At 36.1% G+C, this 10,489-nt stretch overlaps 1 protein-coding gene across 1 annotated transcript; it reads left to right on the forward strand.

Moving 5' to 3' along the window:
• On the forward strand, nucleotides 1-3,761 carry LOC150084248 (bilin-binding protein-like). Its single transcript, XM_090375126.1, has 5 exons — nucleotides 1-187; nucleotides 272-396; nucleotides 1,035-1,123; nucleotides 2,517-2,630; nucleotides 3,522-3,761. Exons 1-5 carry the CDS (start codon nucleotides 68-70, stop codon nucleotides 3,644-3,646), a joined length of 573 nt encoding a protein of 190 aa, XP_090231252.1. The 5' UTR covers nucleotides 1-67; the 3' UTR covers nucleotides 3,647-3,761.
• Nucleotides 3,762-10,489: the final 6,728 nt, after the last annotated feature.

Below are 10,489 nucleotides of genomic sequence, written 5' to 3' on the forward strand. Positions count from 1 at the left end.
AGACTACTGCTCCACAAAATTCTCTCCTTGAGAAACTTGCGTTATTGTGTTTGTCCAATTCTTCGACATGATGGGTCAGCTTCAATGCCTTTTCCTTCTTTCGCTGCTCATGGCAAGTCATGGTTGGGAACGCCGAAGTGGAACTTGTTCGGATATCAAACCTGTAGAAGATTTCAATTTAGAGAATGTAAGTATGAGAAACAACTTTCACCTTGTCGTGGATTTTGTGTTTTGTACTACTTAACATCGTTCTTTTTCTTTTTGTTTTTAGCTTAATGGAAAATGGTATTGTGGAGCAACAAGTCAGGAACAGAAAATACCCGACCATCCTGTTTTATTCTATTATGAATTTAACACAAAGAGTGAACCAGCAGAGCTGTTCATTTACTATAGAAAGTAAGTATAGATTTTCCATTCTTTGATGGATCTAGGTACATAGAATGAATGTCCTTTGGTCTTGTTTCCCACATGCCATGAAATTATCTTGTGCAAAAAGCTGAATGATAAGTTATTTTTTTGTGAAGATGGAAATTTGTATTATGTTGATATTTGGTTTACAGTTAATGATACCAGTTGATGCAACGAAGTTTGTCATATCAGCTTTAGAACAGTATGAACTCATTTTTTATTGAAATTAGGTTAAACAGTAGAGGGGGAACCTAATATTTTCAACGAGAATTATAAACGGTTTTTGTTAAATGAAATAAATAACTTTCCCTTTAAAATATGCATGGCTGAGACTAGAAGAGTTTATAATTTCATTATATTTTATTGAAGCCAATTTATTAGTTCAATAGCCCTTTCATTTTTCATAATTACATCTTGAAAGGTTTGCCCTTCGTTGAATGATTTTGACTATTGCAGTCTACATATAATAATTATAATAGTCTAGATATAATAATTATGACAGTCTACATATAATAATTATAAGAATAATACATGAAGTTTTTCGTATTTATTTGTGAATGCTGGTCTAGAATAGCGTGTAAGTGATGTTTCATGTGTCTAATTCTCTGATTTCTTTGCAATCAAAGAAGTAAAGATGATATTATAACCACCAATATGACACTTACAGTCCCTGACGAAAAAGAACCAGGTCGGATTCGTGGACAAATTAAAAGTGGTAAGTAAGATCATTTTAATCGTTCAGGTGGTGGACAAAATAATGAAAACACTTCATATGACAGTAATAAAAGCTAATGTTTATTTAGAGGTGATTTAAAAGCATACATGAAGAAAATGAGCGACCTGTTTGAATTCCAAAGAGGTTAAATTGTTAGTGCACGTTTAGTAGGGGCATTGGTGATTAAAACTGCTGATTTGTTTAATGTATCAAAAGCACCTGTATCGAAAACACCAAAACCTATTATATTAGGATCACCCTGTAAGTTATTACATATACTCGTGTACTGTGTCTGTAAATTGTGTGTGTTCCCTGGTCGATCTGTCGTTTTGCTGAACGAAAAATCCCAGTTTCTGGGGTAAAAACCTTGCTACGCCTAACGCTTTTGAGCCATCGTGAGCATATTTCGAGAGGAGAGTGAGAAGCAGATTTCCTCCACCTTCATCACTCAAGGAGTTTGAAGTGTTCCTCCTTGAAGAATGGTTCAGTGTACCGCCTAAGGCAGTTCAAGATTTATTTGAATCTATTCTGCGTAGAATACAAGATGTTTTAAAAACAAACGGTGGCAGAACCTCAATTATTGGTTGATTCAACCACTGCTCGTTATAGTTATCCTAATTATTCGCTGTATGATTCCTTTCGATTCAAAAGCGGTACTTGGGCATATGTCCGTTCTGATATTCCCTAATAAAGACAGTAATTTCGAATCTTCTCTTTTCGATGTTCTCTGGCTTAAAATCTCCCAACCCCATTCTGTCAAATTCATCTGCTTCCTCTATCGATCGCCCAATTCCATTAACCATTTGAAACTTTTTGACTTCTTCTCTTTGAAGCTCGACTTTTTCCTGTCCAACTTTCTTCAACAGTGAGATAATTTTCCTTGGCGATTTTAATGTCTACAACTCCAGCTGGCTTCAGTTTTCTACTCACACGAACCCAGCTGGTCGAGATGCTGAAGCTTTCGCAAATACTAAAACCTCGCACAGATTCTTCATTTACCTCCTTCCAAAAGGCTTATTCATCAAGAATAAGTCCAGTCTTTGATGTCAGCTCTAGCATTAACATATATAAAATTTGGTACATGACGGCATGTACCAAATGACACTTATTTAATCTCAGGATTGTAAAATGTATAATATCAACAGGATCATATGATGTAGTCGAACGACTGCAGCATAAATTGATAAATTTAATTATTTTTCTTCAAAACGGTTGTTAATCATGGAAGTATGAATGAAATTCTGGGTGTTAATAGGCAGTATTCTAAGAGTGTTGCTATTGTATAAAATTTTTCATAAAATGTTTTCAATTACATTGTATTGTATTAAATTGTATTATTTTATTAAATATTATATTGTATTTTGTAAATATTATGTTTTATTATTTTTTCCAGGTGATAATAATAATGCAGGGGTGACAAATTTGTTAGTGTTGGATTTTGAGAGCAACAAGATGTTACTATATTTCTGCAATGAATTTCGAAATGAAACCTCCTCCTCCTATGCAGGTAGTTAGCATTTTACGATTAGCTTCATTACATTTTAAAATAGCGTATATTTTGTTTTGTATCATCATTTGTATCAGAGACAATCTAGTCTAAACCTCTTCTGTAATTTGAATTTAAGTCTTCCCCTGTGATGTCATCTTTTCGACAATAATGATGAGATCAAGAATATTCTCATTTATATCAGGGACAATATCCTAGTATTGTCTCTGATACAAATGATGTAACAATTCTCTGATACAAATGATACATCATTTGTATCAGAGAATTATTAGAAGTGGAATATTCATTTCTTGCTCGTCTCTAAAATGAAATTCTTAGGGTTAGAAGTGAAAAAAAAAATTAATGGAGATGGAGATCTGACATATTCCTATGGGGGATATAGCAGGGTTTACAAAATTTGAAAGTCTCTACACGGTCCCATCAGATTTTCAAAGAGTGGAGCATATTTCCAGTGGAACTACTTGCAATAACTTGCTTTAGACCATCTGAATAAACAGTATCAAAAATTTTTAGTGTATAACTCTATAAAACACCAAAATCCATAGTCGCTCAGTTTTCCACAAAATTCAGTATAAGCTATACCATCAGCTTTTCAGCTTAATGAAGAATACTATATCTGGTTCTGTTCGATCCCAAGCCATACTAGGACCAAAGAAAACGAAACTGCCGATAAAGCTGCAAAATAAGCATGTTCCAATATCAAAAAAACCTCTCGGTTCTATACGCTGATCACAACGAAGAAATCCGAAACCGCTTAATTACAAAATGGCAATTATTCTGGAACCAACAAGATTCAAACTATATTGCAGCAAACCATAAATTTCATTATGTGCTACTCTTTGTAAAGTACCCCATTACTTCTTTGGTTTATGGTTATTTTTTATCTTTTAGGGAACTTTGGAGTTTTTTCAAAAGAAGAAAAACTCCCTGATGGCTACCTGGACAAGGCTCGTGAAACAATAAAGGGCAAAGGTTTTAAGCAAGTTACTTTGACCACTTTTAACAACCAGAATTAAATGCATTCCTCACGCACTGTTAACAAAGTTTCAAAAAGAAATAGTTGCTTTTTTGCGTATTAAATCTTGTTATATTTTGAATAGAACCACGGCTAAAATCGGGTTCTGTGTATCATCTTTTGAATCTTCTAATAAATAAAGAGCATTTTTCAAAGACCTTTTTCATGTGTCGTTATGTAAACGATCTTCCAGAACATGTATGCGGACCATTTAATTTTACTGATTTGAAAATTGGTTGAAAACCAGTAAAAATTATAGTTTTAAACCACTTTGAAAATTACTACAATACCTTAAACTGTACGATGTTAGTGTTAACTCATATTTTTTTCATCCTTGAAATTCTGTATTTGGTTCCTTTCCTGCCATGTGTACTACCTCAACCAGGAAGTAATCAAACAGCTGGTTAGGGCTGGTGTTATGACACGTTATGAACAGATACTTCCGTTTACGTCACACTCAAACATCTTATTCTTCCATTAACAGATGTGGTCGATTTTCGAGATTCGAATTTGGTACCTTAGTTGAAAATGTAAAAAGAAACTAGAGGATCGTAAAGAAGCGTGTTTATAATTTCATATTTCATCATATTTTACACATTAGGTCATAATTTCAAAAAAAATTCACTTATTCTCAGTGAGTACCATCACCCAGACGGCACCGTTTCAAAGCTAGTTGGCTTTTCATCGGTGAATGGTGGTAAGACAAGTAACAACAGTCTTCTCTATTAGTGAAGCGTTACTTATTCGAGGTAGTGCAATACATGGACAACTCGTTTTGAAGGAAGTGATGATGCCTTTCACACTACTATCGTCGTTGTTCTTTAAGAGTTCTCTATGGTGTATCTACACCGATATTATATAGAATCTTAAACTCTTAAATATTATGCCTCGTTGCATTTAGTTTATATAAGTAAATTAATTAATTATCTGGTAATAGATTTATCATTATTTTTATTTTTGGATGCTTCGATATATGGACATTCCAAATTTAATGCTCATGCATATTTAGTTTTTTTTTCATATAAATCGGAAAATAATAATAATTTTTATAAATAATCTTAATTAAATATATAAATACATTTTTATTTACTTATTACTTGCAGTGTCTAAAAAATATTCGCGAAGATATTGGAAGCAGCTGAGTGTGGGGTTCAGTTGATGAAACCACGGATTGTGAAGGATATAGCTAATTTTATTGTTGGAAAGCTTGATTCAGATGAACCATCTTTAGATGGTTCATCTGAATCAAGAACCTTTTCTGGATAAAACTAATCATGCAACTGTTGCTAGATTCACATTTCGCAGTGTTGCATCTGTATCATGGCAGCCAGTGCTATGTTGCCATTTTTGAATAAAGTCCCTCTGTACCGTTTTGTTTTCGTTGTTGTGTCGATGTTGTTTCCTTCATTTCTGTACCTCACGAGGTTCCTTTGGTATGCTTTCCTCATATGCAAAATTTCCCAAGTTTTAGATTATACGGCCATTGAAGGATCACATCTTGTGATGTTGAGAGGTCCTTCTCTGCTTACAAGCGAATATTAGCAGATAATAGAAGGAGATTAACTCCAAAACATTTGGAGTGGATACAGGTATTGTAATGCGATGGAAAGTACTTAGCAACTTAAGTGTTAGTAGCCTAGTACCTTAGCCTATACATTTTGGTTTTTGTATGTTTAAAAAAAAATATATTTTAATGTTTATATTTCAAAAAGAAAAACCTTGCAAATTGTGATATTTTCGTTATATTACTTGTTAGAAATTTGTATAAGTCGTTGTACAACTTTAAAAGAATAAAAAAAAAGTAAATATTATCATTTACATATTTAAGGTCATATTTGGTTAAATTTAATGATATATTTTCATCATGTTTTGACATTTTTAAGGTCATAAAAATCCGAACCCTATAAATAACAATATACTCTTCCCTAGAGGGAAACGCTGTTTATTTGTCGTGTAGTACTGAGACAGCTCTTGAAATATCTGTTTAGCGATATGGGAAGTTTGACGCACCTTAGTGTTACATACCTCCAGTAATCCGAAAGTTGTTGGCTCTAAATTGTAGACTATAAATATATTAATGATAGTTGTATGTCCTCGTCATAGTTTAAATTCATGCTATCCTGATGCATGTGTTTTTGTAAAGGGCGACTCCTAGAACGTCTGTTCAACTCCCCCTTGTGTCTCTGTGAAAAACTGTACCACTGCAAAAAGGTCAGATATGTGATTAGTGTGGGTTTGTGTGTGTGTGTTGTGTTGTTCTGACAACTTGGCTACCCAGAAGCATCATTCACCTGGAGAAACGATTCTGGGTACTCATCCATACCACGAGGAGGTGGAGGTGGGCCGGGTCTAGTAACTCTGTCTGTCTCAAATCAGACTCTTTTGACCTATAGGAGGTAGTGCTAAACCGGTGGGAGAAGTAATTCTCCGGGGAGGACACTCCAGAGAAGAAGAAAGAAAAAAGAAAGAATATCCGGGATAGCAGTTTGTAGGATAGTTCTAAGATCCGGGATAGCAGTTTGTAGGATAGTTCTAAGATCATAGATTTCACACTCAGAAAAGCAGGTCCGATCAGTTCTCCTTAGCCCCGCAGAAACAAAGGTCTGAATTGTGCAGTCCAAGCAGATGTAATTTTTCTTTGAGAGATCCATGACCTGTAAAAATATAAGACGTCTCAAGTCCAAAAGAGAACCGAGATCTCTTTTTCTTTTCAAGCAAGGTTACAACTGATAAGAATTTTTTAGTAGCCGCACCCAAAGAAGTAGTGTCCCGTGTTATCTGCCATATGTTAAGAATTTCATTGAAGCATCTTCTTTTCTCCGCCTTAGGAGAAAAGAAGATGCTCCAAATTTAGCTCAATGTCTAATATTTTAGTGGATATCAATTTCTTGACACGACAGCACAGGTCACGATAAATAAGAAATCGATCAAGAGGTACAATACCAGCGACAACCTGAAAGGCCACATTTAAAACAGTCCAAAAAAAAAAAAGCTGTCCTAATACAAACCATGGATTTTATTAGGAAGTAAAACCTCTTTTTTCTTCTAAATAGCACAGGTTTGTCATACGTCAGGGCCGCTACAAGGGGGTAGACGAGGTAAGCATCGCCGACGGGCGGCAGTTCAGGAGGACCCAAACAATTTTTTTGACAATGCTTTCTGATTGGTTGACGTTTATCAGTATTCAACATTTAGGGCTGCACATAGGGTCGTAGAGCTATGTACGTCACACTAGCAACTTTCACAAGAAGTTACCCTGATCTGGTACCGCCTGAAGTAGTTAATTGAAGTAGTGCAACATCGAGGCAAGTCATTGTGAAGCATTTCTTATTTAAGTGCACCGTACCTCTTTATCTCAAAATGGAAGTCCTCATTATTTTAGGTAGTTCAATACCATGGTGACTCATTGCTTGTTGTGGAAACACGCAGAAAAAGCAGTTGTAGAAAAGTTGTTCGATGACTACCAACTCAGCCACGTTGTAAAACACCATGCGGTATATGAAATGAGAACTTCAAAGTTCTAATACAGCTAATATATCTGTTTTGTCTCAGTGTTGTCGCTAGAGCCATCTGCTATCTATGTGCCATCTTTTAAATAAGTAGTCAGTTAACATTTTACCGGACCATCTATTTGAAAATAGTGCAATACCAGGGTAACTCGTTTAGTTAATTCTGCTGAGAGAATTAGCACCATTGATGTAAACAATGAACTTTAAATCTTACACAAAAGCAGAAGAAGGGACAAGGTAGTCCTGCGAGCATCTTATAATTCCCCCGAGGGCATATAGTCTTAGCTATGTTATAATTTTGAATTTCTCTCTTTTAGTGCTATCTCGTATTCAGTAAACTTCGTACTTAGTGCGAACTGCCCTTACAAATTACAGCTATGCAGCTAGTCATACAGCGCTTTCGTGAACTGGTGACCAGTTTAACATCACTTCAGAACAGCTGAGGGTAAGGAATTAATTGAAAACACACAGATGGAAAAAATGCATGTCTCATTAGATCTATGGTTAATATCTTCTATATACAGCGACTTACTGACACGCACAGACAATAGATTCAACTTTGCCCACATTACAACTAGTCATACAGCCCGACAGATGCATGACTAAAGTATAGAGAAAACAACAAGCGGCTCAAGGTCACCCCATTGTCTTCCAACTCGGTATTAACACCATGAAAGAGAAAGCTTAGTGAGTTTGACCTCGACCATCTCTTGTTTTCTTTCTACCATAGTTATAATGGCAAAAACGAAACGTAACGAACTTTGTTGGTACGTGCAAGAAAGTGATTGAATTTCGTCACAGTACTGTACATTATTAAAAGAAAAATGACATGTAAACTGATAAAGATATAATAATTATTACTCGAGTAAAATAGTTAATTTTTTCCCTTATTCTCTATTTTAAATTATTTTTTACTTGAAGCACATCAACTGATATTCTGAGATTTGCTATGACTACGTTTATTGCCATTTGTTTGTATTTAGCAAATTTAACTGTTATTTACATTTTAGCCACTAAAACTGTCTTTACTTTGAGTTAATATAAACGTTTACCGATGTGACTATGTTCAGTTATTAGGTCCCAGATTTTAACAACTGCGTACGACCATTATGAGAATCGTATTCTTCGAAACAAGGTGTTAGCAAGACCACGAAACTGTCACCTGAAGTGAGAAACCACCTACTGTGCAGCTGTGATCACGCCCCCTGTAGTAATAAACAAGATGGAATCTGACAGAAGTGCCGTCTATCGGTATTATTCTGAACTGATCTAGTACTATTACTTGTAAAAGAAATAATACTAGCACGTCTACAGTTTTATTTAGACCATTCACTTTGTTGTTGTTGATCTTGTTGTTGTTTTCATCCGTTCAGTCGCAGCCTACTTTCGGAGACTTTATTGGCGAGCTACCTCCATGCTGTCCTTCTTTCAACAGCTCTTCTTTCAAGGCCTTCATGCACATGCCAGTGTAGCTCTTGATGGTGTCGAGCCATCGTGTTCTTTGCTGACTTCTCCTTCCACTGATCTTTCCTAGCATTATCGATTTTTACAATGAATTGGATTGCATTATGTGACCGAAGAGGCCTCCATAGCCGAGTGGTCAGGAGCGGGATTGCAGTAGCACACGCTCCTTGAGTAGACCGGGGTTCAAGCCCCCTAAATACGGTCGATCTGCCAACCCGCACTGGTCCAGTGTGGCAGATTATGGTCCATTTCCCTCAACGTGAATTGTTGAGGAGGCTTCCATCCTGCAATGGGTTGATAACTGCAGTTTACCTTTTTTTTACCTTTTACGTGACCGAAATAGGTCAATCGTAGCTTGGTGACCTTGCCTTCCAATGATATTTCTGGGTTGATGCGATCCAAAATCTCTCTGTTCATAACTTTCGCTGTCCATAGTATGCGAAGGAGCTTTCTACAGCACCAGAGTTCAAAAACGTCAATTTTTCTTCTGTCTGCTTTTTTCATTGTCCAGCTTTTACACACGTAAGTTGTTATGAGAAACACTATAGCATTAACCATTCTGATTTTCGCTGTAACACTGACATCTTTGTCTTTCCAGATCTTTTCCATGCTCATCATTGCGCTGTGTCCAAGCAAAATTCTTCTTTTAATTTCAGACCCAGATGGTTCGCCTCGGTCGATCTTAGATCCAAGAAAAATGAATTGACTTTGCTTTGATAAGAAGGTTTTACAAAAATGTGAGCATGAAAATTCATAACGTTTTCAAAAATTAATGAGTAAATGAATTTCTTAGGAAACATTTAAAAGTGTGTCAGTTACTGTATTAGCATCAGCATTACATTTTTCAAACTATGACTTTTCTACTCCAAAGTATTACTCTGCATCTGATCGTGCAGATGAATGGAAGGTTGTTGTTGTCTGATCCCAGCTGAGATTCCAGTTCGATAGTCGCAAATATATCAGTGGGAATTTCTGCAATGATAATAGACTATTACTATATTAATATTATTTTCTGTTGAACAGTTTAACTGCAGAATGCAAAGTTAAATGAAATAAAAAAGGGAACAGAATCACCAAATGCATCAAAGTCATAACTGCAGCCTTTGTTAAAGCCATGAAAATAATGTACCACTTGAAATATTTATGTATTAAGGTGCACATTTATTTTTCAATTTTAGATATGTTTTTATCCACGAAGGACTCGTAATGGAAGGGCCCGCACTGGAACGCCGTGTCTGTTCTTCTTAAGCATCGGTAAGGATGCTTATTAATAACAGGAATGCTTCAGAAGTATCAATCGCTGGATTGACTAAGGCTACAATATTCAGAAGACGGAGCATCAAACTTCCTAAAGGAGTAATCGTGACAGAAAGATGATCCTACAGGAGGATTGCAGAGTTCTTCATCGGACTGTGAGGTCCAATCGCCTATCTGCTTTCGTGAGCGATTCCAAGAACGTTGTGAATTCAGTTACCTTTCCTGATTCTTCAAGTTGTCAGGTCTCCATTCAAAATCTGTATGGCTAAAATGTGGTATACCTGCAGTCAGCCTGCTAGCTACCCTCAGCACTGAAAAAACTTAAGGAATCATTGCTGCAGTAATGGCTTGTAGTTACACTACATACGTTTCACTAGTTGAATCCACACCAGCTTGAACTCAAGCGCGTGGAAGTCCTACAAGATTCTGCGATTTGTTTGGCAATATTTCTACCAGGCAGTGCATACACAGTAGTGCGTACTTAAGACGATAACTCATTGTTGCCATCCTGAGTAACACAGTTGGTATAATCACCCTCCTCCCTACACCTGGTGGAAAAGACCTCAGTTCGAATCCAGCCAATGGCGCGAGGAATTTTTATGGGTCTTTTTCAC

This window comes from Mastigoproctus giganteus, chromosome 6, assembly GCF_048544385.1.
Source record: "Mastigoproctus giganteus isolate SK-2022 chromosome 6, ASM4854438v1, whole genome shotgun sequence".
Classification (NCBI taxonomy): Eukaryota; Metazoa; Arthropoda; class Arachnida; order Uropygi; family Thelyphonidae; genus Mastigoproctus; species Mastigoproctus giganteus.

Bases quoted from the DNA above. Each gene is read 5' to 3' on its own strand.
- LOC150084248 (XM_090375126.1), top strand. From the start codon at position 68: ATGATGGGTCAGCTTCAATGCCTTTTCCTTCTTTCGCTGCTCATGGCA. The intron at 188-271 runs GTAAGTATGAGA...TTTTGTTTTTAG, and splicing joins AAGATTTCAATTTAGAGAAT to CTTAATGGAAAATGGTATTG. The intron at 1,124-2,516 runs GTAAGTAAGATC...TATTTTTTCCAG, and splicing joins TCGTGGACAAATTAAAAGTG to GTGATAATAATAATGCAGGG.